This window comes from Mustelus asterias, unplaced genomic scaffold (genome assembly GCF_964213995.1).
Source record: "Mustelus asterias unplaced genomic scaffold, sMusAst1.hap1.1 HAP1_SCAFFOLD_433, whole genome shotgun sequence".
Classification (NCBI taxonomy): domain Eukaryota; kingdom Metazoa; phylum Chordata; class Chondrichthyes; order Carcharhiniformes; family Triakidae; genus Mustelus; species Mustelus asterias.
In genome coordinates this window covers 224,496-243,645 of record NW_027590388.1, presented here as the reverse complement: position 1 = coordinate 243,645, position 19,150 = coordinate 224,496, and the positions used below count along the sequence as shown (strand labels likewise).

The 19,150-nt window shown below is 46.1% G+C and overlaps 1 protein-coding gene across 1 annotated transcript in view; it reads right to left on the bottom strand.

The window, feature by feature from the left end:
• Positions 1-1,249: 1,249 nt before the first annotated feature.
• The window catches only part of LOC144486730 (uncharacterized), a 29,881-nt gene continuing 11,980 nt past the window's right edge, over positions 1,250-19,150 (bottom strand). Inside the window, exon 3 of the mRNA XM_078204758.1 lies at positions 1,250-2,374. Within this exon, the coding sequence (XP_078060884.1) occupies positions 1,408-2,374 (967 nt within the window). The 3' untranslated portion in view covers positions 1,250-1,407. The remainder of the gene's footprint in view (positions 2,375-19,150) is intronic.

Sequence of the window (19,150 nt, the reverse complement as noted above, 5' to 3'; positions counted from 1 at the left end):
CTCGAGCCTGCTCCACCATTCAATAGGATCCCGGCTGATGTGATTGTAGCTTCAACTCCACTTTCCTTCTTACCCCTCACACCCTTTGACTCTCTTGTCAATCAAGAATCTATTAAATTCAGACTTCAGAATATTCAGTGAGCCAGCCTCCACCACTCTCTGTGGAAGAGAATTCCACACTGTAACAACCCTCTGAGAGAAGTCTTAAATGGGAGACCCCTTATTTTTAAACTGTGCCTCTAGTTCTCCTCTCTCGACAATCAACATCCACTCTGTCAAGTCCCCTCTGAATTTTATGTTTCAATCAGATCCTCTCTCATTCTTCTAAACCCCAATAGATACAGGCCGAACATGTCCAACTTTTCCTCGTATGATAACTCCCTCATCCCAGGAATCAGTCAAGTAAACCTTCTCTGAACTACTTCTCACACAAGTCCTCTCTTAAGTAAGGAGACCAAAACTGTACACCATGCTCTAGATGTGGTCTCACCAATACCCTGAACAAATATAGCAAAACATCCCTGCAATAAACAACAATTCATTTACCTTTCTAATCATTTGCTGTGTCCACACACTAACGTTTCCTGATTACAGTACCAGGACACCCAGATCCCTCTGTACCTCAAAGTTCTGCAATCGCTCGCTTTAAATAATCAACTGCTTTTCCATCCTTCCTGTCCAAATGGACAAGTTCACATTATCCAAAAATCTTGTTCCAGCTGCCAACCTTTTACCCACTCACTGACCCTATCTATATTACTTTACAGGCTTGTTATGGTCATTCACATCTCACTTTCCTACCTACCTTTGTGTTATCAACAAATTTTGATCCTGTCATCCACATCATGAAAATAGTTTGTCAATAGTTGAGGGCCCAGCACTGGTCCCTGTGGCACTCCACAGGCTACATTTTGCCATCCCAAAAATGACTCATTTCTCCCTCCTGTTTCCTATTAGCTCATCAATCCTCTATCCATGCTAATATAAAGAATCAAAGTGGATGGGATGCTAATATGTTATGCCTTATGCTACAAATTCTTATTTAGTGTGGTGAACTTTGATGTGGCACCTTGTCAAATGCCTTCTGGAAATCTAAATACACCACATCCACAGGTTCCACTTTATCCACATTGCTTGTTACTTCCTCAAAGAAATCCAATAAATCAATTAACATGATTTCCCTTGCACAAAACCATGTTGACTCTGCCTGATTGCACAGAGATTATCTGTGTCCCACCCCAGTCTCCTTAATAACAGAATGAACATGATTCAGTCCTGCATGGGATTACTTATTTACTAATTACTTAAATAATAGATAGATAAATAAATGAACATGATTCAGTCCTGCATGGGATTACTTATTAATTACTTCAATAACAGATAGATAAATAAATAAATGAACATGATTCAGTCCTGCATGGGGTGAGCAGCAACAGCAGAATCCAACCCCTGCAGTGACTTGTGAACTTGCTGGTGTCTCAGTAGATTGGCTGACCAAGCAAATCTCTTCCCACATACGGAGCAGGTGAACGATCTCTCTCCTGTGTGAACCTGCTGGTGTCTCAGCAGGTGGGATGACTGAGTGAACCTTTTCCCACACATGGAGCAGGTGAATGATCTCTCTCCAGTGTGAATTTGCTGGTGTCTCAGCAGGTCCTTAGAGCTTTTAAAGCTTTTCTCACAGTCAGAACACTTAAAAGGTCTCTGATCAGTGTGGACTAGTTGATGTGCAATGAGCTGGGGTGGCTGAGTGAATCGTTTCCCACATGTGGAGCAAGTGAAGGGTTTCTCCCCAGTGTGAATCCGCTCGTGTATCAGGAGGTGAGGTGAATCAGTGAATCCCTTCCCACACACACAGCAAATGAATGGTTTCTCCCCGGTGTGAACTCGCTGGTGTCTCAGACAGTGGGATGAATGGGTGAATCCCATCCCACACACCGAGCAGGTGAACGGTTTCTCCCCAGTGTGAACTCGCTGGTGTGTCACCAAATCCTGTTTACTTTTAAAGCTCTTCTCACAGTCAGAACACTGAAATGGTCTCTTATCAGAGTGAACTCGCTGGTGTGTTTGCAGCTGGGATAAACGTCCGAATCTCCTCTCACACACGGAGCAGGTGAATGGCTTCTCCCCAGTGTGAGTGCGCTGATGGACTTGTAAATCATATTTACTTTTAAATCTCTTCTCACAGTCAGAACATTGAAATGGTCTCTGATCAGTGTGAACAAGTTGGTGTGTCAGAAGGTGGGATGACTGAGTGAATCCCTTCCCACACACTGAGCAGGTGAACGGTCTCACCGCCATGTGAGTGCGCTGGTGTCTCAGGAGGTCCTTTGTGCTTTTAAAGCTTTTCTCACAATCAGAACACTGAAACAGTCTCTGATCGGAGTGAACCTGCCGGTGAATCAGGAGGCTTGATAAAGCATGACATCCCCTCCCACATTCGAGGCAGGTGAATGGCCTCTCTCCAGTGTGAACACGCCGGTGTGTATAGAGGCTGGATGAGTAAGCAAATCCTTTCCCACACTCAGAGCAGGTGAACGGCCTCTCTCCAGTGTGAATGCGACGATGAATATCCAATTCGGACGGGTAATTGAAGCCCCTCCCACAGTCCATACATTTCAATGGTTTCTCTGAGCTGCCGGTGTCCTCGTGTGACTCCAGGTTGGATGATGAGTTGAAGCCTCGTTTACACAGAATATGCGTCGGGTCACTACTCACTGACAATGATGTGATTGTTTTTCAGACTTGTTAAACCACTTTCCACATTCAGCACATTGGAAACTCTCAGGTGTGTGTGTGTCAATGTGCTTTTTCAGTCACACTGATGTTTGAAATCTTTGCCCGCAGACAGAATAAACATTTCTCCTTCTGTAGACAAAGGCTGATTATATTCAGTTTCTGATTAATCAAATCACTGAAACAGATCTTGATGTGAAGTTTGGTTTGAGTTTCATATCTGTAAATCTTGCTTCATAATACCCTGCAAAAACAGTTTACAAATACCATCACTGTCAGTGCAGGATAGAAATTCTGAAATTTCTCTGGAACATATTTTCCTCTCTTGTTCCCCCAAATCGATAAATCCCCGTCCCACACACTCTCCCCCCTCCCTGGGCTGAAATCCAAACCCATCTCAACATCTCCACCATTTCTTCCCTCCACTCCCAGTTTTCTCCCTCCCTCTCCTCTGTCTGGGTTCAGTTCTTGATGTGGAAATCTCACTAACTGTCCTGGCTGGAGACAATACACATCTCTTTAACCTGTGCTTAACCCTCTCTCCACTCACATTTTCTGTACCTTTAAGACTTGATTGCCTGTAAAGACTCGCATTCCAACCATTATCTTGTAAATTGAGTTTGTGTCAATATATATGCCCTGTTTATGAACACAAGTCCCACTCACCTGATGAAGGAGCAGTGATCCGAAAGCGAGTGCCTTTTGCTACCAAATAAACCTGTTGGACTTTAACCTGGTGTTGTGAGTCTTCTTACTGGGTTCAGTTCTCCAGCTGCTGTCTGCAGACTGACAATAAAACCAATGGGTCTTATTGGGGGTGTTGGGGCCTCCAGCGGGTGTTTGTGAATCCTCCCCGCCCACCTCCCAGGGTTTCCTTCCTTCCCAGAGATCAGAGTCCTCATTGATTTGAGGCCAAAGTGTAACCTCTTATTTATTGTCTCCCTCCCCCATCCTCTGATGTGAACCATCCTCCAGTGGCTGAGCCAGGATGGGGCCGTTAACCTGGGCCTGTTCCCGGGAGGGAGGGAGAAGCCCCGCAGCTGCAAACCAGGGAGCTGACAATGATTCTGAAGGGTTTGCGGATCCACAAAGTGTTTCCAAATCCTCCCAGCCACCGCCTAACGCTGACTCCGCTTCTCCGGGACAAACAAGCGCCAAGGACAGCAATGACACTGCGCATGCTCCACATCACAATGCCCGGGCACTGATTGACGGCAGCTCCGGACCAATAGGAGGAGGGGGCGGGGCTGGAGGACCGAGCGGGAGCGGCTGGTCCTCCAAGCAATCGGAGTGAATGAGGGGCGGGATCTGAAGCATGCGCAGTGCGGGTAATGGCGACGGAAAGGCGGATGGTTTTAACCTGGAAGCGAGATCAATACGAGGTAGAGGGCGGCGCGCGGGGAATGATAAATGTGGCGGGTGGGTGGAAAGACTTTGTAAACATGTTGTTCAAACCCAAACCCCGGAAATGAACTTCCCGGTCCCCCCCTTTGTACCAAATGGAGCGGCAGCTTGTAGTGTTAGACCCGGGCTGACTGCCGCCATTGAGGCTGCATGTGGGAGGCCGGCAGGGATTGTGATCGGAGAGTGAAGCCCTGACGTCACAATGGAATGGGTGAGAGTGTGACGTCACAATGGAATGGGTGAGAGCGTGACATCACAATGGAATGGGTGAGGGTGTGATGTCACAATGGAATGGGTGAGGGTGTGATGTCACAATGGAATGGGTGAGGGTTTTCCCACGTCGGTGGTGACATTCACGAGGGCTCATAGGTTCAAGGTGAGGGGGGGAGGTTTAACACGGATACCAGAAGGACGTATTTTACACAGAGGGTGGTGGGGGCCTGGAATGCGCTGCCAGGCAAGGTGGTGGAGCGGACACACTGGGAACGTTTAAGACTTATCTAGATAGCCAAATGAATGGAGTGGGAATGGAGGGATACAAAAGAATGGTCTAGTTTGGACCAGGGAGCGGCGTGGGCCTGGAGGGCCGAAGGGTCTGTTCCTGTGCTGTATTGTTCTTTGGGGACAAGTGAATCACTCTGACTATAAAAAGTGTAAGAAAATACTGAAGAGGGAAATCAGGAGGACAAAAAGAGGGTCTGATATGGATCTGGCAGGTAAGATTAAAGAAAATTCCAAGAGGTTCTATAGCTATATTAAGAGTAAAAGGGTGGCTAGAGAGAGAATAGATCCCCTTAAAAATCAGTATGGCCATCTGTGTGGGTAGCCGCAGGAGATGGGTGAGATTTTTAATGAATACTTCTCCTCTGTGTTTACTGCGGAGAGCACCATGGGTGCGAAAGAAATAAGGGAAACAAGTGGTGATGTCTTGGGCACACGCATGTTACCTGGGAGGAGGTATCTGCAGCCTTATAAAAGCAAATTACTGCGGATGCTGGAATCTGAAACCAAGAGAGAAAATGCTGGAAAATCTCAGTAGGTCTGGCAGCATCTGTAAGGAGAGAAAAGAGCTGATGTTTCTTGTCTAGATGACCCTTTGTCAAAGCTCTGAAACATCAGTTCTTTTCTCTCCATGCAGATGCTGCCAGACCTGCTGAGAATGGGGAGAGAGTGTGTGGGATGGAGATTTACAGCTTTTGGGGAATGAGAGAGGAAAGAATGTTCCATAGAAATTGTCTGTTCTGAATTTCTATCCTGTACTGACACTGATGACTTTTGGAAACTCATTTTCCAGGATATTGAAAGAGGAATCACAGGCTGAAATCTCAAACGTCACGTCGAGACGTGACAGAGTCATATTCCTTGGGACCTCAATATCATCGGACTTTGAATCCAGAAGGAGAAATGATTGTCCAGTCTGTCGATTTGAAAGGATTTGAAATGTCAGTGTGAGTGAAAAAGCATCAACACACTGCCACACTCGAGTGAGAGTGTTCTAGTGCATGGACTAAAGAGCTTTAACCAGTTACACAGCCTGAATAAATATCACAACATTCACAGCGGGTCGAGACTGTAATCTTGTTCTGTGTGTGGACGAAGTTTCAACTAATTGTCCACTCAAGAGACAGGTAAGGACACCTGCACCATGGAGAAACCATGGAAATGTGCAGACTGTGGGAAGGGATACAGAGCCCCATCAGAGCTGGAAACTCATCGGCGCAGCCACACTGGGGAGAGACCATTCATCTGCTCTCACTGTCGGGAGGGATTTAATCAGTTATCCCACCTGCAGTCACACCAGCGCGTTCACACTGAGGAGAGGCCATTCACCTGCTCGCAGTGTGGGAAGGGATTCATACAGTTATCCAGCCTGCAGACACACCAGCAAGTTCACACTGGAGAGAGGCCGTTCACCTGCTCTCAGTGTGGGAAGGGATTCACTCGGTCATTCCACCTGCAGAGACACCAGCGAGTTCACACTGGGGAGAGGCCATTCACCTGCTCTCAGTGTGGGAAGAGATTCACTCGGTCATCCCACCTGCAGAGACACCAGCGAGTTCACACTGGGGAGAGGCCATTCACCTGTTTTCAGTGTGGGAAGGGATTCACTCAGTCATCCAACCTGCGGACACACGAACGAGTTCACACTGGAGAGAGACCGTTCACCTGCTCTCAGTGTGGGCAAGAATTCACTCAGTTAGCCGACCTGCAGAGACACCAGCTACGTCACACAGGGGAGAGGCCATTCACCTGCTCTCAGTGTGGGAAGGGATTCACTCAGTCATCCCACCTGCGGATACACCAGCGAGTTCACACTGGGGAGAAACCATTCACCTGCTCTCAGTGTGGGAAGGGATTCACTCAGTCATCTGACCTGCGGACACACCAGCGAGTTCACTCAGGAGAGAGGCCGTTCACCTGCTCTCAGTGTGGGGAGGGATTCACTCGGTCAACCCACCTGCAGACACACCAGCAAGTTCACACTGCGGAGAAACCATTCATCTGCTCTCAGTGTGGGAAGGGATTCACAAACTCATCTGATCTGCTGACACACCAGCGAGTTCACACAGGGGAGAGGCCGTTCACCTGCTCTCAGTGTGGGAAGGGATTCACTCGGTCAACCCACCTGCGGACACACCAGCGAGTTCACACTGGGGAGAGGCCATTCACCTGCCCTCAGTGTGGGAAGGGATTCACTCAGTCATCTGACCTGCGGATACACCAGCGAGTTCACACTGGCGAGAGACCATTCACCTGCTCTGTATGTGGGAAGGGATTCAGAGTTTCATCCCACCTGCTGAGACACCAACAAGTTCACGAGTGATTCCAGGGGTTGGATTCTGCTGTTATTGTTTCTGCTCTCAGTTACATCCAGGACTGCATTTTGTTCATTCTCACAGTTGGTCAATGGGGAGGGTCAGAGGGTTTCTTTGTGCTGGACTGGCTGGTCTCAGCCTCCAGTGGGCTGATGCTCTTTGAGTCTTGTTGCGAATACCTGGTTTCAAATGTCACAAGGATCACAGAGTGACAGGGTGTTAGGAGGTTTCGAGATATTTAGTCAGAAGAAAACAGAGGTTGGCAGTGCAAAGGTACATTTCTGAATGGAGGGCTGTGACAAGTGACATTCCTCAGGGATCAGTGCTGGGACTTTTGCTGTTTGTAATATATATAAATGATTTGGAGGAAAATGTAACTGGTTTGATTGGTAAATTTGTGGACAACACAAAGGTTGGTGGAATTGCGGATAGCGATGGGGTCCGACAGAGGATACAGCAGGATATAGATCAGTTGGAGACTTGGGCGGAGAGATGGCAGATGAAGTTGAATCCAGACAATTGTGAGATAATGATGGGAAATATCCAGTAAATGGCAGAACCCTTAAGAGTATTCATAGGCAGAGGGATGTGGGTGTACAGGTACACAGGTCATTGAAAGTGGCAACGCAGGTGGAGAAGGTAGTCAAGAAGGCACACGGCATGCTTGCCTTCATCAGCCGGGACACTGAGTTTAAAAATTGGCAAGTCATGTTGCAGCTTTATAGAACCTTAGTTAAACCGCACTTGGAATCTCGTGTTCAATTCTGGTCACCACTGTACCAGAAGGATGTGGAGGCTTTGGAGAGGGTACAGAAAATATGTATCAGGATGTTGCCTGGTATGGAGGGCATTAGCTATGAGGAGAGGTTGAAGAAACTTGCTTGGTTCCCAGTGGAACGAAGGAGGTTGAGGGGGGCGACCTGATAGAAGTCTACAAGATTTTGAGGGTCATGGACAGAGTGGATAGTCAGAAGCTTTTTCCCAGGGTGGAAGAGTCAGTTACTAGGGGCATAGGTTTAAGGTGCGAGGGGCAAGGTTTAAAGGAGATGTACAAGGCAGGTTTTTTACACAGAGGGTGGTGGGTGCCTGGAACTCGTTGCCGGGGACGGTAGTTGAAGAAGATACGACAGTGACTTTTAAGATGTGTCTTGACAAATATATGAATAGCATAGGAACAGAGGGATATGTTCCCGGAAAGGTCGGGGATTTTAGTTCAGACGGGCAGCATGGTTGCTGCAGGCTTGGAGGGCCAAAGGGCTTGTTTCTGTGCTGTAATTTTCTTTGTTCTTCATTCTGTTTGGAACACCCCAAATATCCATCCAATTTCCTTTTTAATTGTTTATTGTCTCCACTTCCTCCACCCTCGTAGGCAGCGAGTTTCAGGTCATTACCATTCGCTGCATCAGAATATTCTTCCTCACATCTCCCCCACTCCCCCCCCCCCGCCCCCGGCCCGGTCCCCTTGCATCTTTGACCCAAAACAAGAAATCTGTGTCCCCCCTCGTCCTTGTCCCTTCAGCTAATGGGAACAGCTTTTCTTTGTCCACCTTATCTCAACCTGTCAGAATCTTGTCCACTTCTATCAAATCTCCCCTCAACCTCCTTTGCTCCAAGGAGAACAACCCCAGCCTGACATTGACAATAAAGAACAAACTAACAGAATATGTTACTGTCTGAAATCAAATGGGAATGTTTAATTTCTGTTTTAAAGATATTGTGGATATATTGTCCTGGACAATAAAGGAATTGGAATAACTCACCTTGGGTGTGGTTGAATGGAAAATATCAATCTGATATCCACCTACAGTCTAGTGAAAGTCTGAAAAATGTACAAAGAACAATACAGCACAGGAACAGGCCCTTCGGCCCTCCAAGCCTGCACTGATCACGTCTTCCTAACTGGACAATCCGTTTGTATCCCTCTATTCCCAGTCTGTTCATGTGGCTATCTCAATAAGTCTTAAATGATCCTAGCATGTCTGCCTCAACCACCTTGCTTGGTAGTGCATTCCAGGCCTCCACCACCCTCTGTGTAAAGTACGTCCCCCACATATCTGTATTGAACCTTGCCCCCCTTACTTTGAACTTGTGACCCCTTGTGTTTGTCATTTCTGACCTGGGAAAAAGCTTCCAACTGTTCACCCTATCTATTCCCTTCATAATTTTATAAACTTCTATAAGGTCGCCCCCTCAACCTCCGTCTTTCCAGGGAGAACAACCCTAGTTTACTCAATCTCTCCTCATAGCTAATACCCTCCATACCAGGCAACATCCTGGTAAACCTTTTCTGCACTCTCTCCAAAGCCTCCACATCCTTCTGGTAGTGTGGCGACCAGAACTGGACACAGTATTCCAAATGTGGCCTAACCAACGTTCTATGTAACTGCCACATCATATGCCAACTTTTATACTCTATGCCCCGTCCAATAAAGGCAAGCATGCCATATGTCTTCTTCACCACCTTTTCCACCTGTGCTGCCACCTTTAAGGATATGTGGACTTGCACACCCAGATCCCTCTGTGTGTATATACTCCTGATGGTTCTGCCATTTATTGTATAGTTCCCCCTGCATTAGATCTACCAAAATGCATCACTTCGCATTTATCTGGAACTCCCACCTACCTGATGAAGTGACAGCCTGTTCCAAAAGCGAGTGGCTTTTGCTACCAAATAAACCTGTTGGACTTTAACCTGGTGTTGTTAGACTTCTTACTGTGTTTCCCCCAGTCCAACACCGGCATCTCCACATCTTAAATTCCATCTGCCATTTCTCCGCCCAATTTTCCAGCCTATCTATATCCTGCTGTATTCTCTGACAATGTTCATCACTATCTGCAACTCCAGCAATCTTTGTGTCGTCCGCAAACTTACTAATCAGCCCAGCGACATCTTCTTCCAAATCATTTATATATATCACAAACAGCAGAGGTCCCAGTACAGAGCCCTGCAGAACACCTGAGTCATGAGGTGGAGATGCCGGCGTTGGACTGGGGTAAACACAGTAAGAGTTTTAACAACACCAGGTTAAAGTCCAACAGGTTTATTTGGTAGCAAATGCCATTAGCTTTCGGAGCGCTGCTCCTTTCGACCACCTGCTCCATCTGACGAAGGAGCAGCGAACAAACAAAGAACAATACAGCACAGGAACAGGCCCTTCAGCTCTCCAAGCCCGCGCCGCTCCCTGGTCCAAACTAGACCATTCTTTTGTACTTCTCCATTCCCACTCCGTTCATGTGGCGATCAAGATAAGTCTTAAACATTCCCAGTGTGTCTGCCTCCACCACCTTGCCCGGCAGCGCATTCCAGGCCCCCACCACCCTCTGTGTAAAATACGTCCCTCTGATATCTGTGTTAAACCTCCTCCTCTTCACCTTGAACCTATGACCCCTCATGAATGTCACCACCGACCTGGGGAAAAGCTTCCCACTGTTCGCCCTATCTCTGCCTTTCATAATTTTATACACCTCTATTAGGTCACCCCTCATCCTCCGTCTTTCCAGGGAGAACAACCCCAGTTTACCCAATCTCTTCTCATAACTAAGCCCTTCCATCCCAGACAGCATCCTGGTAAACCTCCTCTGTACTCTCTCTAAAGCCTCCACGTCCTTCCGGTAGTGTGGCGACCAGAACTGGACGCAGTATTCCAAATGCGGCCGAACCAACGTTCTATACAACCGTAACATCAGACCCCAACTTTTATACTCTATGCCCCGTCCTATTAAGGCAAGCATGCCATATGCCTTATTCTCAACCTTCTCCACCTGTGACATCACCTTCAAGGATCTGTGGACTTGCACACCCAGGTCCCTCTGCGTATCTACACCTTTTATGGTTCTGCCATTTATCGTATAGCTCCCCCCTACGTTAGTTCTCCCAAAATGCATCACTTCGCATTGATCAGGATTGAACTCCATCTGCCATTTCTTTGCCCAAATTTCCAGCCCATCTATATCCTTCTGTAGCCTCTGACAATGTTCCTCACTATCTGCGCTCCGAAAGCTAATGCCATTTGCTACCAAATAAACCTGTTGGACTTTAACCTGGTGTTGTTAAAACTCTTACTGTGAACACCCTAGTCACAGCCCTCCAATCAGAAAAAGACCCCTCCACTGCTACCCTCTGTCTTCTGTGGCGAAGCCAGTTCTGTACCCATCTAGCTAGTTCACCTTTGATCCCGTGAGATTTAACCTTTTGCACCAGCCTGCCATGAGGGACCTTGTCAAATGCTTTACTAAAATCCATGTAGACGACATCCATGGCCCTTCCCTCGTCAATCATTTTTGTCACCTCCTCAAAAAACTCAACCAAATTTCCCTCGTACAAAACCATGTTGTCTATCGCTAATGAGATTATTCAGTTCTAAATGTGTACAGATCCTATCTCTAAGAATCTTCTCCAACAATTTCCCGACCACGGACGTCAAGCTCACTGGCCTATAATTGCCCGGGTTATCCTTGCTACCCTTCTTAAATAACGGGATCACATTTGCTATCCTCCAATCCTCTGGGACCTCACCTGTGTCCAATGAAGAAACAAAGATTTCTGTCAGAGGCCCAGCAATTTCATCTCTTGTCTCTCTCAGTAACTGGAAGTCCCTTCCTCGCAGCACTGTGGATGTGCGTACACCTCAGGCATTGCAGCAGTTCAAGAAGGCACCCTTGGGGTTGACCATGGCCAAGGCAGCGACATACAGCCACATATTCTGTTATAATTGAAGGACTGCAGATTGAATGTGAGGCATTGTGGGACTGGACTATCTTGACCATATTCCTGTGACTGCCCGGAAACACGTGTCTATTTTAGTTTATAATTGAGGATTTCTGGGAATAAGTTAAATGCGGAAATATTAACCATAGCCTGGAGGAATTTGGAATAACTGAGAATTTTATCCCCAGATAAAGAACAAAGATTTTGCCAGTGTTTGGGTGGAACGTGTTTGGGGTTTTAAATCAACAAAAGATGTTGCCTCTAAAATCAGTCCTTGTAAGTTGGCTTAAAAAAGGTTAAGTTATAATGAAGGATCTTGCATCTTATTTTAATCAAGAAGTTGTGAGCTTGTAGTGCTCTGTCGCTTTAAGAAGCTATAGCTGCGAGAGAGAATGCTGAGGATTCATTGTTTGAAATTTATGAGCTGTGAGAATCTGTGTGTTTTGTTTGTTTTATGTGGATGTTTGTAGATGTGTTTTATCATTGTTTTGGGCTACATTTGTTACGGTTTATCTTTCTGGTGGATTAACCTGATCTTGAATCTTTAATTAAAGGCATTTTTGGAAGTTTAAAAACAGGATCACAAGAACGCTTAAGTAATTAATTTTGGTTATTGTTGTTGTAAAGCACATGCTAAGTTTCTCTGTTTGTGTATGGATGATATTTGTGGGTTGAACGCTTCAAGCTTTGAGGTTTTCTGTCTGTGATTTAAATCAAACAGATTTTTAACAAAGAAAGTGTGATCAATAAAACTTTTTTTGTTCAGAAGTTATGAACTTGGAGCCATATTTACTGGCCAGAGACAGGATTCCAGGGTATTTTACTAAACATGTGGAAACTTTAATCCGGATACAATTCACCCATGTGAGAATGAGAGTTTTAATTTGTAATGGTTATTTAAAATTTGACACATGTGAAATGATTCTGACCAATCCTGTGTTGGATTGATCTTGGGTTAAACTTCCTGTCAGGTCCAAAGATTTATTCCTGACGCAAGTAACACAAAGAAAAGGAAAATTCTGGAATTGGATACTGAAGAAAAGAGTTTACAAAGAAAGAGTATTAAATAGAAATGTTCCCAGACCATGTGGTCATTAGATTAAAACAAAGGAAGAGTGCTGACGTCCATTTGAGAACTTTTAATCCACCCCATTTCTAACTAAGGGAGTCTATGTACAAAGAAAGACCCCCCCAATGGGGGGTCTGGAAAGCATCATGATAGGGGAACTTGTCCATGAGATGATCACAAAGCCCCATAATGCCCAGATACTAATTTTATTGAACCTATAATGTGTGTAATCTATCACCATTCTGATTGGATTGTGTCCAGCCGGGATGGGCTGAGTAACTGGATAAGAATTGATGATATTCTTTGTTGGGTGGAGTTACACATGATCAGCCCTGTGGCTTCTCCCCGCTGGCGTAACTCAATAAACTGTTTGTCGATTGAATCAGGCACAACACACTGGGTACATTACCACTTCATCCTTGGGAGTGGCCTGATAGGCCGTGGTCCAGACTAAATGTGGCCTTTGGGGGCCTTTCATGAATCACGTGTGTTTGGTCGTTGTAAATGTGCATTCAAAATGGTTGGAAGCACAGACCATGAGTAATATTCCAGCTCCTGTGACAATAGAGAAGCTCTGTCAAATTTTCACAAGCCCTGGGTTACCAGATTGGCTTGTTTCAGATAACGACACTCTGTTTACAAGTGAGGTGTTTCAGGAATTCCTGTAAAGGAATGGTCTACGCCATGTGCGTACTGCACCATTTCATCTGGCTACAAATGGTCTCGCAGAAAGAGCTGTTCAAACACTGAAGGAGGGATTGAAGAGAATGGCAAGCGATACTTTAAGAACAAGCTCTCAAGATTTTTGTTCCAGTTTCGCATCACACCACAATCCACAACCGGACTCTCTCCTGCGGAATTTTTCGGGGAAAGGTTGAAGTCTCATCTGGATCTGCTTCACCCAGATCTCAGAGCAAAAGTGAGCAGGAGACAAGAGAAGAAGGAGGGACACGACTACCGCACCAAAGAGGGGCAGTTCAAACCGGGTGATCAGGTTTACATCAGAAACTTTGGGAGGAACCAAAGGTGGTTACCGGGAATAATTTTAAACCAAAGTGGTCCAGTATCTTGGGTGGTGAGACTGTAAAATGGAAGAGTTGTTCGCAGACACCAAGACCATATTCGCTTGCGGTGTGACCCCGTGTCAGGAACAGTTTCAGAGTCAGCAACCATTACTGAGAACATGGCAGAGGGTCATGCTGCTGTGGATGTTCACCAGGAAATGGTTCCAGCTTTGCCAGTTGACTCTGCTGTGGGAGTGGAAGAGGAATGTTCATGTACAGATTCTCAAACTACCTCTGCACCTCCCATTCCAGAAACACCATTACAAGATTTACCAGTGGTATTGTACAGGTCGCAATGCAACCACAAAGCTCCTGACAGATTTCCGTATTATTAAAGACATTACTTTGTTGTATTTCTGTCCTGATGGGGGATTGAAATTTAAGGGGAGAAGAAGTGTTACAGAGTGTTCTTCTCAACCTCTCTCCCTTCTGAGCACGTGCGGGCTTTGGGCGGGGTTTCAGTCTGCAAGTCCAGGCTGGTTCCAATGCTCCTGTTTCCTTTTGTTTGCCAATGATTTTTAAACTTTGTTATTTATTTATATAAAGAACATCCTGCTTTTAACAATGCATTTGACTACCTTATTTGTGACTGAAGTTCCCACAATTGTAAAGCAGGAGATTAGTTAAATGGACAGCCTGAATTGAGAGACAATTAAATAATAAATGAATCATTAATACAGTTGTTAGGCTGGAAATGTAAATTTGAACACAAAAGTTTATAACGTTTAGAATTATAAAGATATAAAGAATGTTTAAAATGCTGTGGGAATTATAAAATGTTACGTTCTGAGGCCAACAGAATAAAAAAAATAACAAGACTTGTTAGCGTGGCGCGGTGCCACAGTGGTTAGCAGTGCTGTCTCACAGTGCCAGGGACCTGGGTTCGATTCCCGGCTTGGGTGACTGTGCGGAGTCTGCACGTTCTCCCCGTGTCTGCATGGGTTTCCTCCGGGTGCTCCAGTTTCCTCCCACAGTCCGAAAGACGTGCTGGTTAGGTGCATTAGCCATGTTAAATTCTCAATCAGTTTATCCGATCAGTCGCCAGAGTGTGGCAACTAAGGGATTTTCATAGTAACTTCATTGCAGTGTTAACGTAAGCTGATTGGTGACACTAATAAATAAACTAATACTTTGTTAACCTTGACTGGAGGGGATGAATCAGTTCCTGTTCAAGATGTCTCAACATTGAATGACTGATGTTAACCAATTATTGGTCAACACTCAGGCAACCCCAAGCTAAGAGATATCGTTTGAGAGAAAGAATTGTCTTAAAATTCAGACAATGTGTGCAACTAGCTAAAAACCAAACCAGTTTCATTATTGACAAGTTATAGACCAATTGGCTAATTCCCAACAATTGGCTGAGGTGGGCTTTCTACATTTTGAAAATATAAAAAAGGGGATTCAAGAAACCAATTTGGTAGTAGTTTTTAAAAGTTCAAGGTTTTTTAAAGTTTATTTATAAGTGTCACACATTCACACTGCAATGAAGTTACTCTGAAAATCCCCCAGTCACCACACTCTGGCACCTGTTCGGGTAAACTGAGGGAGAATTTAGCATGCTCAATGTACCTAACCAGCAAGTCCTTCGGTCTGTGGGAGAAAACCCAGTCAGAGTTTTAACAACACCAGGTTAAAGTCCAACAGGTTTATTTGGTAGCAAATACCATTAGCTTTCGGAGCGCTGCTCCTTCGTCAGATGGAGTGGAAATGTGCTCTCAAACAGGGCACAGAGACACAAAATCAAGTTACAGAATACTGATTAGAATGCGAATCCCTCCAGCCAACCAGATCTTAAAGATACAGACAATGTGGGTGGAGGGAGCATTAAGCACAGGTTAAAGAGATGTGTATTGTCTCCAGACAGGACAGCCCGCAAGTCCAGGAGGCAAGCTGTGGGGGTTACTGATAATGTGACATAAATCCAACATCTGCTCAGCGACTCTGCGCTGTTGTGTGTCATGAAGGCCGCCTTGGAGAATGCTTACCCAAAGATCAGAGGCTGAATGCCCATGACGCACTTCAGCGGTCACGGGCATTTGTCAGGAGAGAAAAGTGCTTACATTTCGAGTCCAGATGACCCTTTGTCAAAGACTGACCTCTGAAGAATTGAGCGAGGGAGGTGGAGAAGAACAAAATGAAAGATCTGCAAACTGACAAAATGTTTCACGGCCCACGACCAAAACGTCTTGCAGAGGTTGCTGTGGCAGGGTTGTGTGGTGTATTGGTCACTGTTCTCCTGAAGGCTGGGTAGTTTGCTGCGGACAATGGTCTGTTTGAGGTTGTGCGGATGTTTGAAGGCAAGATGTGGGGATGGCCTTGGCGAGATGTTCATCTTCATCAATGACATGTTGAAGGCTCCAGAGGAGATGTCGTATCTTCTCCACTCCGGGGAAGTACTGGACGACGAAGGGTACCCTGTCCACCGTGTCCCGTGTTAGTCTTCTGAGGAGGTTGGTGCTATTTTTCGCTGTGGCGCGTCGGAACTGTCAATCAATGAGTCGAGCGCCATATCCTGTTCTTATGAGGGCATCTTTCAGCGTCTAGAGGTGTCTGTTGCGATCCTCCTCATCCGAGCAGATCCTGTGTGTACGGAGGGCTTGTCCGTAGGGGATGGCTTCTTCAACGTGTTTAGGGTGGAAGCTGGAGAAGTGGAGCATCGTGAGGTTTTCCGTGGACTTTGGTACAGTGAGGTGCTGAGGTGACCATCCTTAATGGAGATGCGTGTGTCCAAGAATGCAACCAATTCCGGAGAGTAGTCCATGGTGAGTCTGATGGTGGGATGGAACTTGTTGATGTCATCATATAGTTGTTTCAGTGATTGTTCACCACGAGTCCAAAGGAAGAAAATATCATTGATGTATCTAGTGTATAGCATTGGTTGAAGGTCCTGTGCGGTGAAGAAGTCTTGTTCGAACCTGTGCATGAAGATGTTGGCATATTGAGGTGCGAATTTGGTCCCCATGGCTGTTCCATGTGTCTGGATGAAGAACTGGTCGTTGAAGGTGAAGACATTGTGTCCAGGATGAAGCGGATGAGTTGTAAAATTGCATCTGGAAACTGGCAGTTGTCAGCGTTGAGTACTGAGGCCGTTGCAGCAATGCCATCATCGTGGCGGATGCTGGTGTCGAGTGCCAAGACATCCATTGTGACGAGGAGCGCTCCTGGTTCAACTGCTCCATGTGTGCTGAGTTTCTGTAGGAAGTCCATAGTGTTGCGACAAAAGCTGGGGGTTCTTTGTACAATGGGTTTCAGGATGCCCTCGACGTAGCCGGAGAGGTTCTCGCACAGGGTCCCATTGTCTGATACGATGGGATGGCCGGGTGTGTTGGCCTTGTGTAACTTCGGGAGGCAGTAGAGATCTCCAATGCGGGGAGTACATGGGATGAGAGCACGGAGGGTGCAATCTGGACAGGAAGCAGTGAGCATTGATCTGTCAATATATAGAACAGGGCAGGGGTTTGATCTACAGAGAGCCAGCATTGAATCAGTGGACTGAATGGCCCCATTCTAGACCCTACTGTCTGACTGATCTGAAGAGAGAAATTTAAGCTGCTCCAGTCTCTCAGAGAATCCCTGCAGTATAGGAGGAGGCCATTCGGCCCATTGAGTCTGTACAAATCACGATCCCACCCAGGCTCTATTCCCGTAACCCTACACATTTAGCTTGTTAATCCCCCTGACGCTAGTGTCAATTTAACATGGCCAATCAACCTAACATGCACATCTTTGGACTGTGGGAGGAAACCAGAGCACCCGGAGGAAACCCATGCAGACATGAAGAGAAAGTGCAAACTCCACACAGCCAGTGACCTGAGGCCGGAATTGAACCTGGGTTCCTGGTGCTGTGAGTCAGCAGTGCTAACCAGTGTGCCACGGTGCCGCCAACTAACTGAATTACCTCATCTTAGAATTGTACAGTGCAGAAGAGGCCCTTCGGCACATCGAGTCTGCACCGACACGCAAGAAACACCCGACCTCCCACCAAATCCCATTTACCAGCAACTGGCCCATAGCCTTCAATGTTCTGATTTGCCAGATGCTGATCCAGGTACTTTTTAATGATGTGAGATGCCATTCGTGCAAATCTCCTCTGCACCCTCTCTAAGAACTTCACATCTTCCCTAAGGTCTGGGACATATATAGGGTTCCATTCTCGAGGGATAGAATTGAACAGCAGGGAGGTTATGTTCGACTTGATTGGAAGCGTGATTATACTACACTGGGAATACTGTCAACATTTGTGATCATAGAATCCCTCCAGCGCGGAAGGAGGCCATTCAGCCCGTTGAGTCTTCACCGACTCTCCGAAGGTTCATCCCAGCCAGGTCCACTCCATCCTATTTTCATAACCCCGCATATTTACCACAGCTAATCCACCAAACCTGCTCATCTTTGGAATGTGGGAGGAAACCAGAGCACCCGGAGGAAACCCATGCAGACATGGTGATAATGTGCAAACTTCACACAGACAGTGACCCAAGGCCAGAATCAAACCCAGTCCCTGGCACTGAGGCAGCAGTGCTAACCACTGTAAAAATAGGGGCACTGGAGAAGGAGCAAGAAATATTCACAAGAATAATCTCAGAACTGAGAGCATTTAACCCTCAGGAAAGGCTGGGGCTGCTGATTGTTACAAAGACATTGTCAGCTTAAAAAATATTTATTTTTGATCTTTTACACTGTTCCAATTTGGCTGTACACTGCCCAATTCTGGATCCCAAATTGTTCTTTTAAAGGGTTTGAATTTGGCAGAGATATAACCATCAAGCAAAGACTCAGACACCAAATCAGTCAATTGTATCAAAGTTTATTGATTATAAGCAACTTTTAGAAACTGATCACCTAACTAACAGAGATGGGATGTAGGGTAAAGTTTACTCATCAATGAAACTCCACCAACTCCACACTTTCAAATCAGTGATCATTCCAAGGGACGACAACGTGAACTCCTGGGGCTGACAGAGAAACAGTCACTGCCTCCGAGAAGCACAGGCGGCACCTTCCTGGGGTATCGATGGGCAGGGAATCCATCACTGAACCAGTCCCAGGATGAACTACTCATCTGCCCCTGAGCTTTATTGGAAACGACCTTCACGTTGATAGGAGGAAGCTTGACTATCCCTGAAGATTCAAACCGCTTCTCCTACACTCCATGTTCACAAAGGTGAATCCCAGAAACCCCTCTTTTTAGACTCAAAAGACGTTGTGAGTCCACCTCAGGCAAATGTTTGGAAACGGCGAATTGGTCTATAATTTGTCAATAGAGTCAACTCCATTGGTTCCATTTAATCACGCACAAGGTCTTCAACTTAGGACAATGCCTTCCTTTCAGCTCTGCCTGTTATCTTGA